Source organism: Hyperolius riggenbachi, chromosome 1, assembly GCF_040937935.1.
Source record: "Hyperolius riggenbachi isolate aHypRig1 chromosome 1, aHypRig1.pri, whole genome shotgun sequence".
In the NCBI taxonomy this organism is placed as follows: Eukaryota; Metazoa; Chordata; class Amphibia; order Anura; family Hyperoliidae; genus Hyperolius; species Hyperolius riggenbachi.
In genome coordinates this window covers 514,143,573-514,171,076 of record NC_090646.1, presented here as the reverse complement: position 1 = coordinate 514,171,076, position 27,504 = coordinate 514,143,573, and the positions used below count along the sequence as shown (strand labels likewise).

At 42.0% G+C, this 27,504-nt stretch overlaps 1 protein-coding gene and 1 long non-coding RNA gene across 2 annotated transcripts in view; one reads left to right on the top strand and one right to left on the bottom strand.

The window, feature by feature from the left end:
- Positions 1 to 27,504, top strand: part of DNAH10 (dynein axonemal heavy chain 10) — a 182,728-nt gene that overhangs the window by 121,163 nt on the left and 34,061 nt on the right. Inside the window, exons 58-66 of the mRNA XM_068244102.1 lie at positions 3,841 to 4,022; positions 4,140 to 4,276; positions 6,508 to 6,725; positions 10,517 to 10,738; positions 11,980 to 12,127; positions 13,299 to 13,578; positions 16,900 to 17,129; positions 25,941 to 26,214; positions 27,315 to 27,419. Coding sequence (XP_068100203.1) covers positions 3,841 to 4,022; positions 4,140 to 4,276; positions 6,508 to 6,725; positions 10,517 to 10,738; positions 11,980 to 12,127; positions 13,299 to 13,578; positions 16,900 to 17,129; positions 25,941 to 26,214; positions 27,315 to 27,419 — 1,796 coding nt within the window. The remainder of the gene's footprint in view (positions 1 to 3,840; positions 4,023 to 4,139; positions 4,277 to 6,507; positions 6,726 to 10,516; positions 10,739 to 11,979; positions 12,128 to 13,298; positions 13,579 to 16,899; positions 17,130 to 25,940; positions 26,215 to 27,314; positions 27,420 to 27,504) is intronic.
- LOC137524367 (uncharacterized) overlaps positions 1 to 27,504 on the bottom strand; it is a 46,264-nt gene that overhangs the window by 4,960 nt on the left and 13,800 nt on the right. The window contains exons 2-3 of the long non-coding RNA XR_011022663.1: positions 25,304 to 25,363; positions 6,083 to 6,341 (exon numbers count right to left, since the gene is read on the bottom strand). This is a non-coding gene — a long non-coding RNA (uncharacterized lncRNA). The remainder of the gene's footprint in view (positions 1 to 6,082; positions 6,342 to 25,303; positions 25,364 to 27,504) is intronic.

The window sequence follows — 27,504 nt, the reverse complement described above, 5'->3', positions numbered from 1 at the left end:
ATCGCGAAAATAGAGAAAACTAAAAGGCATAGGGTGACGATTTAGGTGTCGCCAGAAAGAGGAGAAAGAGAGCTTTAAAACGATATCCATCTTTCCATAGTTACTTGTATTACACAGGGCAACTTTTTCCTAAATTCAGCAGCTCCATTCTGCTGAATGGAGCTGCTGACACTGGGGAAAGTGCATCTTTCCATAGTTTCTGCACTGCTCGGAGTCCCTTTAAACGTCAAGTATGTAAATGGCAGTTCCTGTCCTGAGTCAGGACTGGGTCAGACAACAGTGTGACCCTCACTGATAGAGAAATTACAACTATAAAACACTTTCCTAGCAAAAAAAAAAAAAAAATGGCTTCTGAGAGCAGGAACGATATAAAAGGGGTCAATAGTTCATAGGTTTTAGCTCTGGTTAAAACAGTAAAAACTTAAAAAGTAGATTTAAATATAAAATAAAACTGTGGAATATCTTACAACGTCATTTTTAGGAGGATAAATACAATTGTTTATTTCAATAATTTATTTTCACTTCAGCTGTCCTTTAAGCTGGATATCACTGGACATTTTTACTTTTTAAATGAACTAGTGTAGTCCTTTGGGCATGTTGAGATTAGTTCTGTAGCTTGGCCGTGAAGTGGTTAGCTTTTTACAGTTAAAGGGACTTTTCTCATTGTGGAAAAATTATTGAGCTGATAACTTAATACTTCCAAGAGCAGGTGTCGACTGCTGGCCATCAACACCCATAGATAAGGCTGTTACTGACCAGATCTGGTGGTATTTCTAGTAACTTATTTTCTGTCCTTTTCAAAATATCAGAAGGTTGTATGGTTCTCATTTCCTTACCTAGCCATGTTTCCTCAAAGACGTGTAATTAATGTGAGAATAAGAAAAAATAAGAATTATGGTCTGGTATAACATACACCAACTCCTTACTGCACATATAGTAGGATGGAGGAGTCCTACATTAGAGAGAAAAAATATCATTCTCTTGCTAATCAGTGCAGCTGTCACCAAGAAGCTTCCCTTTTTGTGTTGTGTAGAAAGCAGAAGCTTATCCATCTCCTCTCCATTAATCAAGAAAAATCTATCATATGCAGAAGGGGAGGAGTACCCGAAATTGGAAACGAAAGAGGATTAGTTGAATTACACAAGGTGGTACGTGTAGTGGTGCATTAGTGTATATGGCATGGGTAGCTTGCATATCTGGGAAGGCACCATCATTGCTGTGAAATATATGCAGATTTTTCAGTGATGTATTCTGCAATCCAGATGATATCTTTTTCAAGGAAGTCCTTGCTTACTTTGAAAGGAAAAGCCAAACCACATGGTGCAACAACAGGGCACTGTGGCAGAAGAGCTTGAGTGCTAAAATGATCAGCCTGCACCCTAAGCCTGTCCATTAAATACATTCAATCATCTCTAATATAATTGTTTACCACTTTATCGAGTTGCCCCACTCATTGTCAGATCAGATCTCAGATCTGGGCCCTTATTCAATTATCTTTTTCTCCTAGGAGATAATTTTTTATTTTCTCTTTAAAATACTTTTTCAGCACTCTTCAATTATAAAAATATAGGTGAAACAGTAATACCAAAATTATTTTAAATATTTGCTTGCTTCCTGGCGACTTTAAGGCATTTTGTTTACAAAAAGTGAAAATATCACCTTGGAGAAAAATTAGGAGAAAAAATTAACTGAATAGCGGCCCTAATCTTATATCACTCTTCTCACTGCATCCAGTTCTCAGTGCCGTTGTCACAGCAGGCTGCTGGCATCATATTCAAAATTAGTTTAGATTAAAAGAACAAAAAAAAACAACAACCCAGTATCTCCCAATCTCATTTTGGTATGTTGTCTTTTTTTGCCGGTTACATATAGAATTGACATCATTTACAGATCATCGTATGTACTGGTAGTTATAGTTATACCTTACACTGCATCTTTTCTTTTTTGAGATGAGATTATTGCTCTGGTATAATTAAGAATGTACATTTTGCATACTGATTTTTACAGATTAAAGCAAATTTACAAAACAATGTGAAAGCCAAAACGCAGATTAAAACAATGTGTAATAAAGTATGGTTGCCATGTGATCTCCTTGATCACTTACTGTGTTCCCAGAATAGGATTTGCTATAATTTGCTCCGCAGGTCTTTTTCACAATAAGCATTTATCAAAGCCCAACTCTAGGGATTCCTTTTATTTTTGTGTTGGATAGTGGGAGAAGGAAGTCTACAAAAATGTTTTGTTTGTTGCTGTCGCTGTTACTAGTGGAGAGATAACCCCCCTAGACAAAAAGTGAGGAATTCTCACAGATGAAGGCACGGGAAAGCAGTGAAAACCCAGAAAGAGGTCTAACCCCCATCAGACCTATCCAAACCTAAAATGCATTTTTCTCTTAAGTCAGGGATTGGACCCCCCCCCCCCCCCCCCCAGCAGCATAGCTGTCTACATTGAAGTAAATATCAAATATTAACTTGCTAAGTGTTACATTTCCTAGGGATTCTTGCCTGTAAGCCATGACCATTGTACATATCACCAGAAAGTAGTAGGAACACACAGCACATTGCTTTGTGTTGGCTTCCACTCCCCCAACAGCACAGAGCAAGGCCAATCAAAATTCCAAGGAAAGGTAGAATCAAGGACTTTTATGCTCAGTATCTTTCATTTTATTATCAGAAGCATCAAAAACGGGTGACCTAATGCTTCAGGTCTTCACCATCCCACCATGTGCAGTGTCTCTGGCCCGAGTAAGTGATGTGAGGACCTGCGACATTATCACATCATGAGTGATGCATCTGTGTCAGGTAACAAAGGGGAAACATCCCTTCTAGCCAAGCCATTGAAACGTAAATGCATGCATGTTTTTCACTGTGTTATCACCATTGTAGGAATCACCCTTCTGCAATTCAATCCCTAAACTTCTTTGAATTCATCATTAACGATAACAGTTACCATTTACACCAGCATACTTTTTATAAAATTTTTCTCCCATTAAACAATTTCAAGTCTTCAAAGGACCAGATGAAGGTAAAGGATTTGAAATCGGCCTTGACTTTCAGAAGAAAAACATTTCTCAGCATCCTAAATGTGTATAACTGCCCATCATTTCTTACATGCAGTATTCGCTGAGAATACCTCTTTCAATATATGCTAAGTTGACCAGGCTTGTAATGGGTATTTCATGTAATATGAAGTCTAGTTTTACATGTATTTTGTAGGAACAGATCACAGATTCAGGTACTTCAAACAATTAGGCAAGAGGTGATCTGAGTTGAGCTACCAAACCATAAAACAGAATCCTGTTTACCTTTATGATTTTCCTGTTAGCCATGAGTATCAAAACACAAACCGCTTCTATTGAACCTCAGGCTTAGCTTCTGTCTTGAACCTCATAATTTGTTACATTACATGCAATAAGGCCTTTTTCTTACTTCCTGCTCATCAAAGGAGGATGTAAGTACACATCTCACAGCTCTGTGAGGACCTCTGTGCTGTGGTCTGCTGTGAGGTGTTTATGTGAGTGGTTGTGTGGTGTGTGGAGTGAACAAAACAATAAAGGTGCATAAGAAGCTACTTATATTGTCCTTGGTGCACATTTAGTTTTATTAATTAACAGTATATGTTAATTCATATTATCAGCTGTGGATGAAGCCAGATTACAAAATATGGTTTGAAATTGCCCATAGGGCATTTGTTTGACATCTATGTTAGTATGGAATTAGTGTGACTTTTTTTATTCTGTATTTTTTATTGTGATGTTTGAGCTTGAGCAGTGTGCAGTGGTCTACTTTGTAATCTATACTTGTTTATGGGAACGAGCCATCTTTATTTTTTACATTAAAGGACATTTGCCAAGCCTCCAAGGGCAGTTCAGGTTGTGTGTGAATGTATCCTGGTGATGAGAGGCTACAGGGAGATCAGCTGGAAGAGTGCCAAGGCCATGATGGCTGAACCCAATTTCCTGAGAACACTCATGGACATCGACTTTGATGCCATCACACAGAATCAAGTCAAAACAGTCCGAGGTAAGCTGGCTGTATGCATGATCTGACAGCCAATAGGAAAATGAAAGAAGCAAGCCAATGAAATGTGGTTTACGCAAGTGTGATTAGCAAAACACTGTTATTTGTGGTGATTTCTAGGTTTCCTGAGAAACCTCAATGCCACGTTTGAAGAAATGGAAGCTGTCAGTAAAGCCGGCTTAGGAATGCTGAAGTTTGTTGATGCTGTCATGGGTTACTGTGATGTGGCGAAGGAAATCAAACCAAAGAGAGAGAAGGTACAGTGTGCTTGCCTGTAGTCACCTATGTTTTTCTTTGAAGTATAAATACTACCCGTATATTCCGGCGTATAAGACGATTGGGCGTATAAGACGACCCCCCAACTTTTCCAGTTAAAATATCGAGTTTGGGATATACACGCCGTATAAGACTACCCCTCTTCCAATGCATACCAAATAAAAAAATATATAAAAATCATAAACTGGTGCTATGTATGAACAGATACTGGTACTGTACTGTATGTGGTACCCAGTATATAACAGTATATAGGTGATTGACTGGTTGGGTTCTCCCTAAGTGGATTGGTCAGCTCTCCTTGTCTACTTGTTTATCAGAGGGGTATGGAAGAATAGATTGTGCTGTGCCCATAAAACACGCCTCTTTCACCTTTCTGGCCCACCCTTGTATCCTATTTACCTCCTCCTCTGCCTCTCAGATCTCTCACATGTGCACCTGCGCCGCTTCACTGCAGTCCTCAGCAGCGAGATCAAAGAGTTGGTAACAGGATAGGGCGTATCACCCGGCATCAATGACACCCGGCATATAAGACAACCCCTGACTTTTCAGAAGATTTTCAAGGGTTAAAAGTAGTCTTATACTCCAGAATATACAGGACTTATGATAGGTGAATTAAATAAAAAAAAACTTGTAATTTAATTATGGTATAGTGTAAGGTTGTTTTGTCTTCATTAGATCAGCTCTGATCTTTGGTATACTAGATGTCAAAAGAAAAGAACGGAATATGCATTAATATGCAAGATCCGGCTTCAGGCTGCACATTTGCCCTTGTCACCTGAAATTGCAAATACATTTTTAGATACCAGTGGATAAGGCCACCGCCGCATGAGCTGAAATGTACCGGCTTGGTATTTAAATGAGGAATATGTAGCAGCTGCAGCACTTGCGTCTGCTGTCCACTGTATGCTGTATGCTCTATGTGCTCCCAACATGAACTCTTATGTGCGGAGACTAGAGAGCATGTGAGAAGGACATGAACATGTCAGCTTATCTGTGATTGCATACAGTATGTAGGCGTCTGTCACCCAGATAATCATCATGATATTTTTGGGTTACAGCTAATAAACAATAATTGCACAGAGTCAAGTAATATATTCTGTCCAGTGAAGAGGAAGGCAAGGGAGGATAAGCTGCCTCCACCTTATGGGTTGTCAGACTCTCCTCTTCCATTCAAGCCCTCAAAACACATCTGTTTAAAATGTCCAACCCCCACCCCACACATACCTTAACCCTTTTAGCTAAGCACCTATTCCGCAGCCCTAAATAGTGTGTCCCTCCCCTTTAGATTGTAAGCCTTTGGCAGGGGTCTACCCTCCCCCCCTCCAGTGTGTCCTCCTTGGTCTTGCGATGTCACCAATGACATCCTTCCCATGGACTAACTTGGACTTGAATTGCAGGGTATCTTATACCCTATTTGCATGTATAGCCTTGTGCTATGTTGTATAACAGTGTGCTACCTCTCTGTTTGACACCCCTGGTTAACATTGTATGTATCCTTATTTATTTTCCAGCACTGCATAATATGCTGGCGCTATTTACATACAATAAATAATAATAATAATAAGCCAGAGATGCCACACAGACATGGAACCTTCCATTGCAATTTGTTGATGGTCCTTTAAATTGACGAAATACTGAAGAGGAGGAGACCAACATAAGGGGACACTTGTTCACTCAATAGACTGTCACCCAGATCAGTTATGTTGGACAAAGAGAGTCTACAGGGCTTTAGAAACATATCATATGTATATGTGTGTGTGTATACAATGCCAGATTTAAATCCATACCTGTGATCAGCTGCTGAGTGTGCCTGGATTTCTAGATGTCTCCTTCTAGACTGTATCTGGTCTCCTCAGTATGGATGGGGCAGGGCAGCCAGTTTGTCCCATCTTTCTCTGTGACTGCAGTCATTAGGCGAGACAGTGAGAGATGCAGGTACAGTCATTGGTGGCCCCAGGCAAAGGTATCCACACAGTTAGAAGACTCTAGGGACGTTTGCTGACAGCCGTAGCTCTGATGAGAGTCCCATGATCAGTATAGTAGTCCCTGGAAACATTAGAAAAAAATCTTTACCTTAGAAAGCAAAGCTGGCTGATTATTTGCAAAGATGACATTTTGGACAAATTACTCATCTACAAATACTTGGGCACTGACTGGTGGTATTATGATAAGAAACAGTACTTTATTAGAAATAAACTGTTCTGTAATGCAGGTTGCAAAGCTGGAAAGAAACTATTATATGAGTAAGCGAGATCTGGAGAAGATTCAGGCAGAACTTGCCACCATCCAGAGTGAACTGAAAACTCTTGGAGAGCGCTATGAAGCTGCCATAGCAGAGAAGCAGAAGCTGCAAGAGGAGGCAGAAATTATGGAGCGCAGGTTGATTGCAGCAGATAAACTCATCTCTGGCCTGGGATCTGAGAATATAAGGTAAGTCTTGTATGCACCCATATTATTTGTAACCCTGTTTGAGGATGAAAAAGCTGCAGATTGTACAACATAACATTATACAGTATTTCCAAGTATTTACTAGACCCTCAATTATTACAGACTGTAAGCCAATCAGTTATGTCCATGTAGTAAATACAATGGTCTTTTCAAGAGTTTTGAAATGTTCGTTTACTTCAACATTGGTTGTCCACGCCTGTGCCCTTTTTTTGTATTGACATTTTTTTCCATAACAACATAGCAACAATACCACTGAGTGGCAGAATACAAGACATAACATTTTATACAATCTTAACATACCGCAATTTTGATATTTCAGTACAACATGGAATGACTGCAATTGAATGCAATTAAACACTCTTATCAACTAACTAGGAAATACCTTTGATCTGCTTGCACGCCCACCCACGGGAACCTCCCTATGATGTAACAGTAGTTGTAGAATCCAGTACTCAATCACTTACTTTTAACGTATAGAATGTGATCCAATAGCCCTAAACTTTTTAAAATTGCTTGTCACTTTTTTATTATTATTATTATTATTATAAACATGTTTTATCCAGATCAGCTCCTTATGCACATATTACACCTAATCTTTTTTCACTGGAGAGCTATTTTGGTTCCATTTCAGTATGATCATTTTGCGTGCATATGCAACAAAAGATCGAAAGGTAATCAGCTTGTGTGTGGACAGCACATTGTCCTCCAAGTTGCCCAGGAGCATGATTTCTGCTAATAATGGAATGATAATTTGGAATACTTTCTGCAGCTTGCTTTGTACTAGTGTCCAGTAATGCTGAATTTCTGAGCAGTGCCATACTATACGCATAAAGTCACCAGCAGGCTGGGATCACCGGTCATAGCAACCCGCTTCCGTAGTGTGAGAAAACGCGGAAAAGCCGCCGCGAGTACTCAGAGTAAGGCGGCTAAATCCGCGTCCAACATGGCAGCTTGCGCGCATGGGCCTGCATCCAATCGCCTGACAGAGCGCGGAGAAACTGCCGCATGCCCAGTGAACAAGGCGGCGGATTCCGCGTCCGATGCGGCGGTTTGCACGCATGAGCCTACCACCAGCAGTATGGCTGAACGCGGGGAAAACACCGCATGCTCTGACAGCGGTGCGGCTGGCCCTGCGTTCAAACCAGCAGATACATTACAACACATGTCTGGTGTGGCTGGGACTGATAGTCCACACAGGTTCAGAAGGACGCGCGCGCGCGCTGAGAGGCAGAGCCTTTATGACAGTCAGAAGGGTGTCAGCTGATCCAGCCGATCAGCTGACAATTCTATCAGGTTTCATTGGTCCAGCACTTAGGGGAGGCGCCGGAGAGCGCTTGTGTATATATACTGGGTGCTGGTCATTCCTCTGGGGTCTGGCGTTGCGATCACTACGTGGTAGCACTCAGACCTTGTCAGTATCTGTGATATTTTCTGTGTTATTACTTCAGACTAGTTCCAGGGTGTTGATGATCAAGGAACTCACACCCAAGACTAGGGAACTGTATTACCATTCTGTTATACTTCAGACTAGTTCCAGGGTGTTGATGATCAAGGAACTCACACCCAAGACTAGGGAACTGTATTATCACTCTGTTATATATCAGACTAGTTCCAGGGTGTTGATGACCACGGAGCTCACACCTAAGACTAGGCATTGTTATTATCTGTTATGACTTTCTGCTTTCCTGACCACTCTTGATCTCTGATTCGGTACTTCGCTATATCTGATACTCTGTTGCTGAACCCTGCTTGTCTTAAGATTCCGATCTGTCTCCTGTCTCTGTATCTGATCTGTCTGTCTGTTGCCGACCTGGCCTGTCCGACCTCGAGAACTATCTTCCCTGTTTGGAGATAGTTCACAGACCTGTCAGTGACACTTCACCATTGGTGTCACTCACTCTCTGGTCCTTCCCTCTCTCAGCCTGGCTCCGCCCCTTGGGGAGCATTAGACCATTGGAAGGAACCGGTTCTCTGAGCAGTATCTCTTACTGCCTTGCACCTTCTATACGGGTGCTCTCCTCAAAGTATTACGGTTGCACCAAACACTCATATTACTCAGGTGTCCAGAGGTTAGAAATATATCTGATTATCGGTGATACTGCAGGTCATCAATAATCGGGTATATATCTGTATTCTCGGTGATTCTGCAGATCACCGATAATCGGATCCTCTCTGTGTTACACCGATCGTTACACGTAGGGCCTATTTTCTGCAATCGAGCTGGAGAAAGGTAACTTATCTGTAGGAATATGAGTGAGATTAATCTATCCTGGGTGGCTACCGGGGTTGTAAAGGAGTATCCTAGTATTTTTTCCCACGCTTCATCGGTCAGGTCAGTGACCACCACGCCTTATGCACACCAGAATTACCTTTAGGGGGAGAAGGTTTTAGATAGCACTGAGACTCTCTTCTAGCTCCTCTTTAGCTGTCTCTGTCTTGGTGGTGTGGATTTGTATCACAAGGGTCCTGCTTCTAGAGCAGAATTGCACCATAAATGCATTCCATAATTGTAAGCATCAGAACTGCATATGATTAATGTAAACCTGAGGTGAGAAAAAAAGATATACATACCTGTGGCTTCCTCCACAACTCTCCCACCATAATCAGTCCCTCACTGTCCTTCCAGGCTGCCTGGATCTTCCCCTAGGGGGCCTGGTAATTCAGCCAGTCGAGGGGGACTGCGCATTTGAATAGCTAAAATGTAAAAACTGCTCTGGTTCTTAAAGGGGTTTTATATGACGCTACCGAAGGGATTAATGAACTTGCCGTGTCTTCCACCTGACATGATAACAATCTGTATATTGAGTTCAGCCTACAGTACAACTGCCCCCTAGTCTTCCATCTCTCATCTGTGGACTCTCTTTTTCTCTCTGTCTTCTGTTTTGTAGCCTAAGGGGCTCCGACCTGGTATTCACTAGCTGCAAAGTAGTCCACTGCCTACTAGGGGTAATGGTCCTTTGTCCTTGACAAAACGCTCTGGTGAAGACCAGTGACCACATAGACCACTTGCCACTGGTTCCTAGGGTCAACAGGTATCCTCAACCTACAATATCTTTGATGATTTCTTTCTTTTTAGCAAAGGCAGTCTATTCTACTCCTGTCCAAGCCCTGTATAATGTCAACACCAAATAGTGATGCAGTTATGATCCCTTCAGCACGAGGTGACACGGGGTCCATCAGGGTGGGAAATCTAAAAATTCCACAGTCTCTACCAGAGCACTTCACAAGGAATAATGAGCATGTACTTCTGCTAGCAACAAGACTTGTTGCTAAGGGCACTAAAATTCCCTGGATTTCCCCATTGTTTGCTGTCCAGATCAGAAGAGGGTGACAGAGGGTGACCACTTCTGATCCAGATATCAAATAATGGGAACATCCAGGGAACTTTCTAGTTTGAGACACTCCAATTAGACCAGTGGGGAGGTGACATCGTGGATATACAGAGGACGGCTCAGGCAACATTCACCAATTGGGTGCTGTATAATCTGAAACAATCTGAAGACTGGTTTGTGTAAAGGTGTTGGAGCAAGGCAATAGGGCATACATTGATACTGTACAAGCTCGCAGCACCAGGCACCCACCAGCAATGGAGTAAATACACATCCTGGAGGTTGGAGTACCGTAAGCCAGCCACTTAATAATGCAAATTATTTTACACAACATGCATGAACCAGGGCTTTAAAAATAATGTCAATTTTCAGTTCTGACATGGCATTTTTACTTGTGTAAAGTCTGATATTTGTGATAAGTCAAAATGACTGTGTTCTGATTAGGTGGGCCAAAGATCTGGAGGATCTGAAGGAGAGGCGAGTGAAGCTGCTTGGGGACTGCCTGCTGTGCTCTGCATTTCTCAGCTATGAAGGTGCCTTTAACTGGGAGTTCCGTAAGGAGATGGTGTACTCAGAATGGCAGCAGGACATACTGGATCGGAATATTCCACTCAGTCATCCTTTTAGGATAGAGAGCCTGCTTACTGACGACGTAGAAATAAGCAGGTATCTGATAGCATTTAGTTGCTGTTCTCAGTTATTTTCAAGTATTGATACTCAATGAGTTCAAGAGGTTCTCATGTGTACTGAAAATCCATGTGAAAAGTACTGGCATAGTTAAAAATTGAACATTGGTAATTCTAAATTTTGATGTAGGTGGAGGAATCACACAACAGATTTGAACAATTGTCACCCAGAAACATCATCTGTTATGCTTTCTGGGAACATTCTAGGAAAAATGGTTGTACACACAGCAACCAGCTTGTTTTGTTTTATGGAGAGGGGAGGGGGAACAATAGATCTCAGTCATTAGTGGGCTAAAGTAATGGATCACTAATGATGTCAAAAATAGTGTTGGGGACTTCTGTACTACATAATACAGAGAGCCTCAGTGCAGCAACTCCAATTAGGCAACCCCAGGGAGTCAAAGAGACAACACCTGAATCCACCAAAGGTGTAACTTCAAATCAACAAAGGAACGAATGGGCCTCAACCTGGATTTGGGTCACTAAAGGACAATTTATTGAATAAGTACGTACGTACGAGTTAAAGTCCATGTCAAAACTCTGTTGTTCCCTTGTTGACTCCTGTACTAATACTGGATTTCTGAACAGTATATTTACAAATCATCATTGGGGCAAACATTGGGCTATTTGTGTGTATGTAACATTGATCTTTTGGCAGGAAGAGCGTTCACATACAGGTATGATTTTATTACTGTGCCTTTTACTTTTTGCCTGGACATCTGCTTCAGTAAGTCAGTGCAAATTAATTTCCTAAATTCAGCTTTTTGTCAGTCTGAACAATTATTATTAGTATTCTTATGCAGCATTTATATATACATAAAGCACTCTCATTTTCATGTCACTAACTGTCATTGAGAAAAGTTATCAACCTAATGTCACTAATAGACTAAAACCAATTTTTGGTGGGGAACCAATTCCACCAGTATGGTTTTGCAATGTTGGAGGAATCCAGGTCACCCAGAAGAAATCCACAGAAAATTACGGAGAACATACAAATTTCATGAAGTTGAGATTCCTAGATTTCCTAGTTGAGATTTGATCCTGTGACTCAGCACTGCAAAGTGAAAGTGCTAGCCACTTAGCCACCATGCTTCCCTCAGCAAGTGCTGATTGTTCACTATGGTTACTGCATTGTGCACAGTTCTCTTGACTCTTTTACTCAAGTTTGTATGATTTACTTGTGTCCTTTTCCCATGATTTTGCTATGTGCATTTATTACAGGTGGGGATCAGAAGGATTGCCTCCTGATGAGCTTTCCATACAGAATGGTATACTGACCACCAGAGCAAGTCGCTTCCCACTTTGCATAGACCCTCAGCAACAAGCACTTAACTGGATTAAAAGGAAAGAGGAAAGACATAACCTCAAGGTTTGTTTACTGACTTTTCTTATTCAGAGAATTCCTACATACAGTAGATTTAGCATTAAATCTGATTCTATAGGTTTGGTCAATCTCCCTGGGCGCTTAGTAGGGATTCTACTTCACTCATCCATATGGCAAATCCAGCAGACTAGTATGTTGGATTTTTATTGATGTCCGTGCCCACATTTGGGACGTCATTGGTCTCTTACTGTCCAGGCAATGAGAGTGATGTAACGAGAAAGTTAGGTGAAATCTCTTTGATAACAACACAAACAATAATAGAGATATGTTTTTGGTATTAAGAGTAAAGGTGGCCATACATCAGGCGACTTGGCAGCGGATCGACCATCCAATTCGATTATTATAATCAGAACGGATGGAATTCAGTGCCGCCAAGGGCATGCCTAATTGACGATGTGACCAATTTCGGGTTCAATTTGGTTGCATGTATCGACCAGACATGCAGCAAGATATAGGGCCGACATGCTTGATCGGTTGCGCAGCGGTAACTATGGGTGATTTCAAGACAAGCCACGAATGTGACAGGACCCACAGCACTGCCCCCTAATTTAAAATGTGCCCCATTCAGTATACTTTACCTGTCGGTGCCCACCGCTGGCTTCATCTCCAATGAGCTTCAATGAGTTATTGTAAATTAGAACTAGTCTTTTTTTTTTCAAGATTCTTTATTTAAAACTTTTTTCAAAGCAGAGTAAAACAAACACACATAGAAAACAGCACACCGTATCACAATATGGCGTATTACAATCAGAAGCCAACCAGCAGGGTCGGCCTACGGAAACTGCAACACAGTATGGCATTACAACAAACAATAGCATATTTAGCTAAATATAATTCCAGGTACAGGCAAAATATAACATCATATGGACCACATGGCTGCCCCATGTGTACGTATTACAGACCTCACTGAACACCTCAATGGGTGTATGATACCTGTTCCAATGAACCCAGGTCCTAATGGCTACTATCACCCGGGATCATACAGCAAAACATGTCCTGTCTTTAAACATTTTTTAATGCAGTAGTTACAGAGTTTTTAATCACTTCTGTTGTTAAATATTCCTTTCATAAATGAATAGCAGCATTTGCTTCTGAAGTTCTAGATGTTATTCACTACTGTCAGATATATTATATTTAACTTTTTGGTGTATTCTAGATTTCTTCTTTTAATGATCCTGATTTCTTGAAACAACTGGAAATGGCTATAAAATTTGGCTTCCCATTCCTGTTTCAAGACGTGGATGAGTATATTGACCCTGTGATTGACAATGTTTTGGAGAAAAATATTAAGGGTGCTCAAGGCCGCCAGTTCATCATTCTTGGAGACAAAGAGGTGGATTACGATCCAAATTTCAAACTGTACTTAAACACAAAACTGGCAAATCCCAAGTACTCCCCTTCAGTTTTTGGTAAAGCCATGGTGATCAATTACACAGGTGAGTGTATATATGATTTTCTCTAATAGAAAACATAGTGCATAGTAAGTATTTTTGTAAGACGGTGCGCATCCTGAAGGCTGGGTTACATACGGTTTTATTTGCAGTGAAGTAGATATTTATCACAGGTGGCAACATTTTTAGTGTAGCAGGTAGTGTTGGCGTTCAAATTCCTGATATTGAATTTGGAAATCTGAATTATCCTGAACACCACACTTCAGCACCCGAGCAAGTGGACAGTGTCCCAGGGAGTTCACTTACTTTGAGCTTGACATGACTGTGATGCTTCCTCTTTTCAGCTAATCAGCCTAGACTCTGACATCACTGGGAAGGTAGGGCTATTTACCATTATACAGCAATATATAGATACAGTAAGTGTTTCTGATGCTGAAACCAGGGTAATTAATGTAACAGTAAGTATCCTGAATAATTTACTACGTAATACTACATATCACTACAGTGCCTCTTTAAGTCCCGCAATGCATGAAACAATAACACAATCAGAGTGGGGTCAGCTTTGTTTGATGTCATGCTAATAGCTAAGGATGGCCAGAACTGTTCGCGAGTGAACAGTACCTGTGTACTGACCTCGGGGTCACTTCCATGTCACTGAGGTCCCTTAGTAGTGTGCAGGAGCTGCCTGAGTGGCGCGCTTCCTTGATCGTGTGAACGGAAGCGCACTGTGTGAGTGTGACCACATGCGCAGAGTGCTCCCCTGGCCACAGGTGCACGATTAAGGACGTGAGGCCGCCAGGACAATGCCTGTGCACTACTGAGGGACCTCTGTGACACGGATGTGACTCCGAGGTTATTACACAGGAACTGTTCGCTTGCAAACAGTTCTGCCCATCCTAACTAATAGCATGAGAGGGCCATCATAGTTGTTCCCTATTCTATTGCCTATAAATCTAATGATGTCATTCAAATGAAATAATAAATGAACTTGGGGATGTAGGGAAATATAAAGATAGCTTACATAATTTAATTCTGAAAACACCATGTACCAATTGCAAAGCTGTATGCAATGAATTTAAATGTTATTGTTGCCAAATAAGTTATTGTACAAAGGTTACAACAGTTATCACCTGGTGAAATCAGATTCATTGACACACACCTGAAGTTAGTGGGATATGGAGGCTGCCATATTTATTTCCTTTTAAGCAATACCAGTTGCCTGGCTATCCTGCTGATCCTCTGTCTCTAAAACTTTAAGCCATGGACCACGAACAAGCATGCAGAAGATCAGGTGTTTCTGACATGCTAGTTTCTGGTGTGATTCAGACACTACTGCAGCCAAATAGATCGGCAGAACTGCCAGGCAACTAGTATTGTTTAAAAGGAAATAAATATGGCAGCCACCATATACCTCTCACTTCAGGTTCCCTTTAACAAATACATTGTACTATTTTGCCCCATTACTGTACAGGGAGTGCAGAATTATTAGGCAAGTTGTATTTTTGAGGAATAATTTTATTATTGAACAACAACCATGTTCTCAATAAACCCAAAAAACTCATTAATATCAAAGCTGAATATTTTTGAAAATAGTTTTTAGTTTGTTTTTAGTTTTAGCTATTTTAGGGGGATATCGTTGTGTGCAGGTGACTATTACTGTGCATAATTATTAGGCAACTTAACAAAAAACAAATATATACCCATTTCAATTATTTATTTTTATTAGTGAAACCAATATAACATCTCAACATTCACAAATATACATTTCTGACATTCAAAAACAAAACAAATCAGTGACCAATATAGCCACCTTTCTTTGCAAGGACACTCAAAAGCCTGCCATCCATGGAGAGTTTTGATCTGTTCACCATCAACATTGCGTGCAGCAGCAACCACAGCCTCCCAGACACTGTTCAGAGAGGTGTACTGTTTTCCCTCCTTGTAAATCTCACATTTTATGATGGACCACAGGTTCTCAATGGGGTTTAGATCAGGTGAACAAGGAGGCCATGTCATTAGTTTTTCTTCTTTTATACCCTTTCTTGCCAGCCACGCTGTGGAGTACTTGGATGCGTGTGATGGAGCATTGTCCTGCATGAAAATCATGTTTTTCTTGAAGGATGCAGACTTCTTCCTGTACCACTGCTTGAAGAAGGTGTCTTCCAGAAACTGGCAGTAGGACTGGGTGTTGAGCTTGACTCCACCCTCAACCCGAAAAGGCCACACAAGCTCATCTTTGATGATACCAGCCCAAACCAGTACTCCACCTCCACCTTGCTGGCGTCTGAGTCGGCCTGGAGCTTTCTGCCCTTTACCAATCCAGCCACGGGCCCATTCATCTGGCCCATCAAGACTCACTCACATTTCATCAGTCCATAAAACCTTAGAAAAATCAGTCTTGAGATATTTCTTGGCCCAGTCTTGACGTTTCAACTTGTGTGTCTTGTTCAGTGGTGGTCGTCTTTCAGCCTTTCTTACCTTGGCCATGTCTCTGAGTATTGCACACCTTGTGCTTTTGGGCACTCCAGTGATGTTGCAGCTCTGAAATATGGCCAAACTGGTGGCAAGTGGCATCTTGGCAGCTGCACGCTTGACTTTTCTCAGTTCATGGGCAGTTATTTTGCGCCTTCTTTTTTCCACAAGCTTCTTGCGACCCTGTTGACTATTTTGAATGAAACGCTTGATTGTTCGATGATCACACTTCAGAAGCTTTGCAATTTTAAGAGTGCTGCATCCCTCTGCAAGATATCTCACTATTTTTGACTTTTCTAAGCCTGTCAAGTCCTTCTTTTGACCCATTTTGCTAAAGGAAAGGAAGTTGCCTAATAATTATGGACACCTGATATAGGGTGTTGATGTCATTAGACCACATCCCTTCTCATTACAGAGATGCACATCACCTAATATGCTTAATTGGTAGTAGGCTTTCCAGCCTATACAGCTTGGAGTAAGACAACATGCATAAAGAGGATGATGTGGTCAAAATACTCATTTGCCTAATAATTCTGCACTCCCTGTATAGCTTGGTTCTCTGCTGAATGATGCCCTACAAATCTAAAAGTGTTGTTACAGTTTATTAATACATAAATAGCATTATTATTCCATTTTTTTTCTTTATGTAATTAGAAAATTGTTTTCGATTGCTTAATACAAACTACGGTCCTTTCTACTCAGTCTTCAATTTGTTTTTGTATTCTATATGCATTAATATCCATTATTTATAAAGCAGAGAGCATACAGTATATGTATCTGTATATAGTAAATTAGTAAGGGATTACAATGCAAGACAAACAGTCACAAAAACATAACACAGATAAGGAAGACGACCAAGCCGCACTAGGCTTACAACTTCTTTGTAATTCTCAGTTACACTGAAGGGTCTGGAAGATCAGCTACTTAGTGTCATTGTTGGCTTTGAAAGAAGAGAGTTGGAAGAACAAAGAGAACACCTGATCCAAGAGACCAGTGAAAATAAGAAGCTGCTGAAGGACTTGGAAGATTCATTATTGAGAGAGCTTGCCACCTCTACTGGTAACATGCTGGACAATGTAGAACTAGTTCACACGCTGGAAGAGACTAAGTCAAAAGCGACAGAGGTAAGAAGTAGTAGAGAATATGAGCAGTAGACCCTTCATTCATTCTCTGCAGTTATTAAGTGTTGTCAATGACATGAGTATTGCGGGTGGTGTGGGAAAGGTGGCAAAGCGAGTACAGTGGGTAATAGATAAACTCTGTCAAGACCTTTTATGAAATTAAGAAATGTAACTGCCTCTCGCTATAGTAAGGACAGTGTGAATGGTGCCCTATGCCTCATTTTAATGCAGAGTTACTATTTAAATGTTTACTCTGGTCAAATAAATGTACTACATGATTATTAACCCCCCCCCCCAAAAAAAAAAAAATCTTTAAATATTTATATTATGTCTCATCATTTCCTGTTGTTTAACCACTTGCCGACCGCCCACAGCCCATGGGCGGCGGCAAAGTGGACGCCTAAAGGACCGCAATACGCCTTCAGGCGGCGCGTCCTTTAGGCATGCCGGGGGAGCGATCGCGTCATTGATGACGCGCGCTTCCCCCGGCAACTGGCTCCGCCCACCCGCCGTAACATCCCGCCGGCCATACGGAAGCGCCGGCGGGATGTTAACCCCGCGATCGCCGCTACAAAGTGTATAATACACTTTGTAATGTATACAAAGTGTATTATACAGGCTGCCTCCTGCCCTGGTGATCCCAGTGTCCGAGGGACCACCAGGGCAGGCTGCAGCCACCCTAGTCTGCACCCAAACACACTGATCTGCCCCCCCCCCGCCCACTGATCGCCCACAGCACCCCTCAGACCCCCCCCTGCCCACCCCCCAGACCCCTGTTTGCACCCAATCACCCCCCTAATAACCCATCAATCACTCCCTGTCACTATCTGTCAACGCTATTTTTTTTTATCCCCCCCCCCTGCCCCCTCCTGATCACCCCCCCACCCCTCAGATTCTCCCCAGACCCCCCCCCCCCTGTGTACTGTATGCATCTATCTTCCCTGATAACCTGTCAATCAACCGTCAATCACCCGTCAATCACCCATCAATCACCCATCAATCACCCCCTGTCACTGCCACCCAACAATCAGCCCCTAACCTGCCCCTTGCGGGCAATCTGATCACCCACCCACACCAATAGATCGCCCGCAGATCCGACATCAGATCACCTCCCAAATCCATTGTTTACATCTATTCTCTCCTCTAAACACCCACTAATTACCCATCAATCACCCATCAATCACCCCCTATCACCACCTGTCACTTTTACCTATCAGATCAGACCCTAATCTGCCCCTTGCGGGCACCCAATCACCCGCCAACACGCTCAGATTGCCCTCTGACCCCCCCTTATCAATTCACCAGTGCATTAATTACATCTGTTCTTCCCTGTAATAACCCACTGATCACCTGTCAATCACCTGCCAATCACCTATCACCCATCAATCACCCCCTGTCACCCCCTGTCACTGCCACCCATCAATCAGCCCCTAACCTGCCCCTTGCGGGCAATCTGATCACCCACCCACACCATTAGATCGCCCGCAAACCCGCCGTCAGATTACCTCCCAAATGTATTGTTTACATCTGTTATCTTCTCTAAACACCCACTAATTACCCATCAATCACCCATCAATCACCCCCTATCACCACCTGTCACTGTTACCTATCAGATCAGACCCTAAGCTGCCCCTTGCGGGCACCCAATCACCCGCCCACACGCTCAGATTGCCCTCAGACCCCCCCCCCCCCCCCTTATCAATTCACCAGTGCATTAATTACATCTGTCCTTCCCTGTAATAACCCACTGATCACCTGTCAATCACCTGCCAATCACCTATCACCCATCAATCACCCCCTGTCACTACCACCCAACAATCAGCCCCTAACCCGCCCTTGCGGGCAAACTGATCACCCACCCACACCAATAGATCGCCCGCAGATCCGACATCAGATCACCACCCAAGCGCAGTGTTTCCATCTATTCTCTCCTCTAAACACCCACTAATTACCCATCAATCACCCCCTATCACCACCTGTCACTGTTACCCATCAGATCAGACCCTAATCTGCCCCTTGCGGGCACCCAATCACCCGCCTACACGCTCATATTGCCCTCAGACCCCCCTTATCAATTCGCCAGGGCATTATTTACATCTGTCCTTCCCTGTAATAACCCACTGATCACCTGTCAATCACCTGTCAATCACCCATCAATCACCCCCTGTCACTGCCACCCATCAATCACCCCTGTCACTGCCACCCATCAATCAGCCCCTAACCTGCCCCTTGCGGGCAAACTGATCACCCACCCACACCAATAGATCGCCCGCAGATCCGACATCAGATCACCACCCAAGCGCAGTGTTTCCATCTATTCTCTCCTCTAAACACCCACTAATTACCCATCAATCACCCCCTATCACCACCTGTCACTGTTACCCATCAGATCAGACCCTAATCTGCCCCTTGCGGGCACCCAATCACCCGCCTACACGCTCAGATTGCCCTCAGACCCCCCCTTATCAATTCGCCAGGGCATTATTTACATCTGTCCTTCCCTGTAATAACCCACTGATCACCTGTCAATCACCTGTCAATCACCCATCAATCACCCCCTGTCACTGCCACCCATCAATCACCCGCTGTCACTGCCACCCATCAATCAGCCCCTAACCTGCCCCTTGCGGGCAATCTGATCACCCACCCACACCAATAGATCGCCCGCAGATCCGACGTCCGATCACCTCCCAAGTGCAGTGTTCACATCTGTTCTCTACCCTAAACACCCACTAATTACCCATCAATCACCCCCTGTCACTGCTACCTATCAGATTAGACCCCTATCTGCCCCTAGGGCACTCAATCACCCGCCCACACCCTCAGAATGCCCTCAGACCCCAGCCCTGATCACCTCGCCAGTGCATTGCTTGCATCTATTCCCCCCTCTAATCACACCTTGAGACACCCATCAATCACCTCCTGTCACCCCCTAGCACACTTACCCATCAGATCAGGCCCTAATTTGCCCCGTGTGGGCTCCTGATCACTCGGCCAAACCCTCAGATCCCCCTCAGACCCCCTTCCGATCACCTCCCCAGTGCATTGATTGCATCTATTTTCCCCTCTAACCACCCCCTGAGACACCCATCAATCACCTCCTGTCACCCCCCTAGCACTCCTATCCATCAGATCAGGCCCAATACAACCTGTCATCTAAAAGGCCACCCTGCTTATGACCGGTTCCACAAAATTCGCCCCCTCATAGACCACCTGTCATCAAAATTTGCAGATGCTTATACCCCTGAACAGTCATTTTGAGACATTTGGTTTCCAGACTACTCACGGTTTTGGGCCCGTAAAATGCCAGGGCGGTATAGGAACCCCACAAGTGACACCATTTTAGAAAAAAAGGCACCCCAAGGTATTCTGTTAGGTGTATGACGAGTTCATAGAAGATTTTATTTTTTGTCAAAAGTTAGCGGAAATTGATATTTATTGGGTTTTTTTCACAAAGTGTCATTTTTCACTAACTTGTGACAAAAAATAAAATCTTCTATGAACTCGCCATACACCTAACGGAATACCTTGGGGTGTCTTCTTTCTAAAATGGGGTCACTTGTGGGGTTCCTATACTGCCCTGGCATTTTAGGGGCCCTAAACCGCGAGGAGTAGTCTAGAAAACAAATGCCTCAAAATGACCCGTGAATAGGACGTTGGGCCCCTTAGCGCACCTAGGCTGCAAAAAAGTGTCACACATGTGGTACCGCCGTACTCAGGAAAAGTAGTATAATGTGTTTTGGGGTGTATTTTTACACATACCCATGCTGGGTGGGAGAAATTTCTATGTAAATGGTCAATTGTGTGTAAAACAAATCAAACAATTGTCATTTACAGAGATATTTCTCCCACTTAGCATGGGTATGTGTAAAAATACACCCCAAAACACATTATACTACTTCTCCTGAGTACGGCGGTACCACATGTGTGGCACTTTTTTACACCCTAAGTACGCTAAGGGGCCCAAAGTCCAATGAGTACCTTTAGGATTTCACAGGTCATTTTGCGACATTTGGTTTCAAGACTACTCCTCACGGTTTAGGGCCCCTAAAATGCCAGGGCAGTATAGTAACCCCACAAATGACCCCATTCTAGAAAGAAGACACCCAAAGGTATTCCGTTAGGAGTATGGTGAGTTCATAGAAGATTTTATTTTTTGTCAAAAGTTAGCGGAAAATTGATTTGTATTGTTTTTTTCACAAAGTGTCATTTTCCACTAACTTTTGACAAAAAATAAAATCTTCTATGAACTCACCATACTCCTAACGGAATACCTTGGGGTGTCTTCTTTCTAAAATGGGGTCATTTGTGGGGTTCCTATACTGAACTGGCATTTTAGGGGCCCTAAACCGTGAGGAGTAGTCTGGAAATCAAATTCCGCAAAATGACCTGTGAAATCCTAAAGGTACTCATTGGACTTTGGGCCCTTTAGCGCAGTTAGGGTGCAAAAAAGTGCCACACATGTGGTATTGCCGTACTCAAGAGAAGTAGTAGAATGTGTTTTGGGGTGTATTTTTACACATACCCATGCTGGGTGGGAGAAATACCTCTGTAAATGACAATCTTTTGATTTTTTTACACACAATTGTCCATTTAGAGAGTTATTTCTCCCACCCAGCATGGGTATGTGTAAAAATACACCCCAAAACACATTGTACTACTTCTCCCGAGTACGGCGATACCACATGTGTGGCACTTTTTTGCACCCTAACTGCGCTAAAGGGCCCAAAGTCCAATGAGTACCTTTAGGATTTCACAGGTCATTTTGCGGAATTTGATTTCCAGACTACTCCTCACGGTTTAGGGCCCCTAAAATGCCAGGGCAGTATAGGAACCCCACAAATGACCCCATTTTAGAAAGAAGACACCCCAAGGTATTCCATTAGTAGTATGGTGAGTTTATAGAAGATTTTATTTTTTGTCACAAGTTAGTGGAAAATGACACTTTGTGAAAAAAACAATAAAAATCAATTTTCCGCTAACTTTTGTCAAAAAATAAAATCTTCTATGAACTCACCATACTCCTAACGGAATACCTTGGGGTGTCTTCTTTCTAAAATGGGGTCATTTGTGGGGTTCCTATACTGCCCTGGCATTTTAGGGGCCCTAAACCGTGAGGAGTAGTCTGGAAATCAAATTCCGCAAAATGACTTGTGAAATCCTAAAGGTACTCATTGGACTTTGGGCCCTTTAGCGCAGTTAGGGTGCAAAAAGTGCCACACATGTGGTATCGCCGTACTCGGGAGAAGTAGTACAATGTGTTTTGGGGTGTATTTTTACACATACCCATGCTGGGTGGGAGAAATAACTCTGTAAATGGACAATTGTGTGTAAAAAAAATGAAAAAATTGTCATTTACAGAGATATTTCTCCCACCCAGCATGGGTATGTGTAAAAATACACCCCAAAACACATTCTACTACTTCTCTTGAGTACGGCAATACCACATGTGTGGCACTTTTTTGCAGCCTAACTGCGCTAAGGGGCCCAAAGTCCAATGAGCACCTTTAGGCTTTACAGGGGTGCTTACAAATTAGCACCCCCCAAAATGCGAGGACAGTAAACACACCCCACAAATGACCCCATTTTGGAAAGTAGACACTTCAAGGTATTCAGAGAGGGGCATGGTGAGTCCGTGGCAGATTTCATTTTTTTTTGTCGCAAGTTAGAAGAAATGGATTCTTTTTTTTTTTCTTTTTTGTTTTCTTTTTTTTTGTCACAAAGTGTCATTTTCCGCTTATTTGTGACAAAAAATAATATCTTCTATGAACTCACTATGCCTCTCAGTGAATACTTTGGGATGTCTTCTTTCCAAAATGGGGTCATTTGGGGGGTATTTATACTATCCTGGAATTCTAGCCCCTCATGAAACATGACAGGGGGTCAGAAAAGTCATAGATGCTTGAAAATGGCAAAATTCACTTTTTGCACCATAGTTTGTAAACGCTATAACTTTTACCCAAACCAATAAATATACACTGAATGGTTTTTTTTTTATCAAAAACATGTTTGTCCACATTTTTCGCGCTGCATGTATACAGAAATTTTACTTTATTTGAAAATTGTCAGCACAGAAAGTTAAAAAAATCATTTTTTTGCCAAAATTCATGTCTTTTTTGATGAATATAATAAAAAGTAAAAATCGCAGGAGCAATCAAATAGCACCAAAAGAAAGCTTTATTAGTGACAAGAAAAGGAGCCAAAATTCATTTAGGTGGTAGGTTGTATGAGCGAGCAATAAACCGTGAAAGCTGCAGTGGTCTGAATGGAAAAAAAGTGGCCGGTCCTTAAGGGGTAGAAAGACTGTGGTCCTCAAGTGGTTAAGAAAACCCCAATAAATTATGCAGTCCAATAAACAGACGATTCAGATGACTAACTTGCATAACAAGTGTGAACTATTACACAGGAAATTAGGTCACTCCCCAGTTAAGCTTACAATTAAGAACAGAATACAATAGGTAGGGGGAATAGAAATGTGGGCAGTTGGAGATGGTTAAAGTGAACCCAAGCCAAAACTTCGGTCAAAATGGAAATACATGCCTAAGAAGAGGGTAGCCTCTGAATCCTGTAGAGGTTTCCTGGGTCCTCCTTGTTTCTGTCCTCTGAACCCTCCAGAAGATCCATGCCATGCTCCTCTTCAAGCATGAATGCGGCTATTCCTGTGTAGCAGCATGTTACCCCTCGTCCACGAGTGGCTCTGGCTTATTGCACAGGCATCGCTATACTCGTGCAAGTGTAGTACGCTAGAAATCTTTGGGAGATCCGTGAGCTGGGATCGGAGTACTCTGTGGGAAGCATTTACATAATCCAGAGGCTTCCCTCTCTTTAGGTAAGTATTTCCTTTTTGACCCAAGCCTCTGCTCAGGTACATTTTAAGGGAGAGAGGAAGATGGGTAGGCGAACTAGAAAAAGTGGGTTTGAGGGCTTGTTTAAATGTATTAAAGGTTGGAGCGAACAAAAGGATGAGTAACAGAATTCCATAGAGTGAGGCAGCCCTAGAGAAGTCTTAGAACCATGCATGGAAAGAGGTTGCAACTGAGGTCCTTGTAGGAGCAGAAATAGTGGTTAGGGGTGTATTTATGTCTAAGGTTGGAAATTCAACTGGGGCAGGAGGAATGATTTACATGCAGCAGGTGAGGAGGGATAGATAAGTCTAGCTGTAGCATTCATTAGGGATTGTAAAGGCACAAGTCTAGTTAGTGGAATGCCAGATATGATGATGATGATGCAGTAATTGAAGCAAGAGTCAGTTATACTGCGTACCAGGAGTTTGGTAGTCTTTAGACACAGTGGGAAAGGAAGGGATATATTCTGTAAATAGTGCATTGGTATAAGTGGCAGGTCCTATACATGTTCTGGCAGTCATAAGTGAAGGAGAGTCATAGTCAAAGCTGAGACCTAGACAGTGTGCGTATGGTGTAGATAAAAGTGATTGTGAACAAGTGCTTGGATAATAAGGAAGCAAACCAAGAAACAGGGTCTAAAGTAGGAAAGTGTGACTGAAAAATCCAGGAGTAGAAGAGATTGCCATGTAACAAGACTCTGAAGAAGTAATTGGCCACCTTTGTGAGAACCATTGCAGTGAAGTGTGTGCATCGAAAGCCAGATTGAAGAGGGTCGAGTAGTAGATGGACATGATAAATTCAGTCAGTCGTGTTTAAACAATGGGCTCTAATAGTTTGGAAGCATATTGAAGAAGAGAACGGGATAATGGCTAGACAAGAAGGAGGGGTTGAGAGAGGGAAAGATACCAGTTGAGAGGAAAGGTTTTCGGTTACATTACTACTTGAATTGAATTTGCTACCTAGGAGATGGCCTAAAAATCCAAATGGTCACTGTCACAACTAATTGTATTGTGTTTTATGGGCAGTTGTATTTTTAATACAGATTACATTGTTTTGGGTCAAAGACATGTATGATAACTGTATAAAGAGAGACAGGTGTCTATTGTATGCTATGCTGCACTGTCATTTGTCTTTACGCAGAAATAATTATTTTCATATTTTTTAATATGATCTGGGGGGGGGGGGGGGGGGGTCTGAGGTGAATCTAGAAATAGACCTGATCCAGAGACATTTGATACTAGTGTGCCTTCTGTTTTCTCTTGACTGCCATACAGTAGTATAACAAAAGTTGCCTATATTACTTTTATTACATGTTAATGAGGCTCAAATTACCTGGACGCTTTTACCGTGGTTAACTGTAGAACGGTTTTATTTTTCTTTCTGTCACTGCTCCTGTGTGACGATGAAAAAACGTCAGTGGTTAAGTAAGGGATATGTCACACAGGAAACTTAATATTCATCTCAAGGAAGCTGTTATTCCATTTTTAAGTAACATTTAGCATTATTTTTATGTACCGTATATGGTGCCATTATCTTCTGTAATGTTGTACATAGTATGAAACATACAATAGCAGGGAACAAAGATACAAAAGTAATTCAACACCTACTACAATCTGAACATCCAGCAGCGCAAGTACAAAATACATACTTAGTTCATGTATGGTTTAAAACATCACCAATACTGGTGCATGTTCATTTGATAAAGAACAACAGAAAGAGGAATCAATAGGGGGGAGGTTTCTGTGCTTGCCTACAATATACATGGTAGTGGGGTGATAACACTAGATGAGTAGATGAAGGCACTAATGGATGAGGCAGCGAGGTGTGTTGAAAGGGTGCATTTGAAGGTTTCCAGGCTTGGAGCACGATAGACAAGCTGTGGAGATGGTTCCAAAGGAGAGGTGACACTAATGAGAAGTTCTGGAAATTTACAATTATGAAAATGTAATATTGGCATTTCTTTTATTAGGTGTCAGAAAAACTAAAATTGGCAGAGAGGACTGCAGTGGACATTGATAAACTGCGAGATGGGTACAGACCAGCTGCCAAACGTGGTGCCATTTTGTTCTTTGTCCTGTCTGAAATGGCATTGGTCAACTCCATGTATCAGTATTCTCTGTCATCATTTCTGTCAGTGTTTGATTTATCCCTGCGGAAGTCTTTGCCTGACGGTATCTTGGCCAAGAGGTTGAAAAACATAATGGACACCTTGACTTTCAATGTGTACAATTATGGCTGCACAGGTTAGTGTTTTTATCGTCTTTTATAGACTGATTTTCAGAAGCATAAATGTTTTCCCACTACATCAAAACCTTGTGACCTGAGATTGAAGTGCGTTTTTAGTTTACCGGTAAATAAAATTGTTATTTTATAAAATGAAAAGGCCAGTGATATTGAGGCTAATAATTAAAAAACTATAGCTGTAGGCTAAATTGCTACTTTCACCTTCATCTAGCTTGTATAAAGCAGATCCTGTGTGTTCGGATGGGATCCTGCCATTTTAGAACAATAGGTGAAAAGATAACAGTAAGAAATTGCGATAAATGAAGTCACAACAAAATAAGACATAGAAAAATGGCAAATATGAAATATGTGAACCTAATTTACGAAGCTGAAGGTCTGCAATGTGCAGTCATTCAGTTTAGCATACCTGCTTTGTCTGCGATCATCAGGTGAACTTCTATTGCATGCTGCTGTGGCAGTAATGCCTCCATAATGTACAAAAGCAGCAGAGTCCCACAGCTCTCAGTACAACAGGACAGAGTTATAACCGGACACTGACATTCATATGTATATACATCATGCAATCTTGATTCAATCTTATATTGATTCATATGTTGGTTTTATTTAATATACCAAGATGTTCTAAATATACTAAAATAAAGGTACTGGAGATTTTTATGGGTAATGGTGTGGGACTTAATTATATTTGCGTTCTCTTGATACATGTGAGTTGTCCCATGGAATGAGTTTTCCAGTCTTCTGGCTTAACTGCTATATTAATATGGGCTGAACTAGGGAAAGTCATTGAGATGCAAGTAATTCTTGATGCAGAAATATGCAAATGTTTATGCAAATTGTGCAATGTGAAAATGTATGAATGAACCCAAGGTTGGATTCGATTGGTCCACAAGCTGCACTCAGTTGCCTAAAAAAGCATAATATTGCATCTTGACATCTCGTTGAGCATCCCTAGGCAGAACTAATACAATCTATAATGGTGATGGTAGCATGGAAGTGTAAGATAGCACTGCCAAATGCCAGTTTTGAACATTGGTCAGACACAGTTGACCTAGTATCACTGACTTCTGCATACTGCAATACTATTTCCATTTCATTTCAGGCTTGTTCGAGAGGCATAAACTGCTGTTTTCCTTCAACATGACCATAAAGATAGAGCAAGCCGATGGCAGGGTGCCGCAGGAAGAATTGGATTTTTTCTTAAAAGGTAATAAAATCTGAAGAATAATGACTGTGAGTCAGCAGAATTGTTGGCATATGAGATGTGAAATGGGAGAAGTATCTCTTAGTGC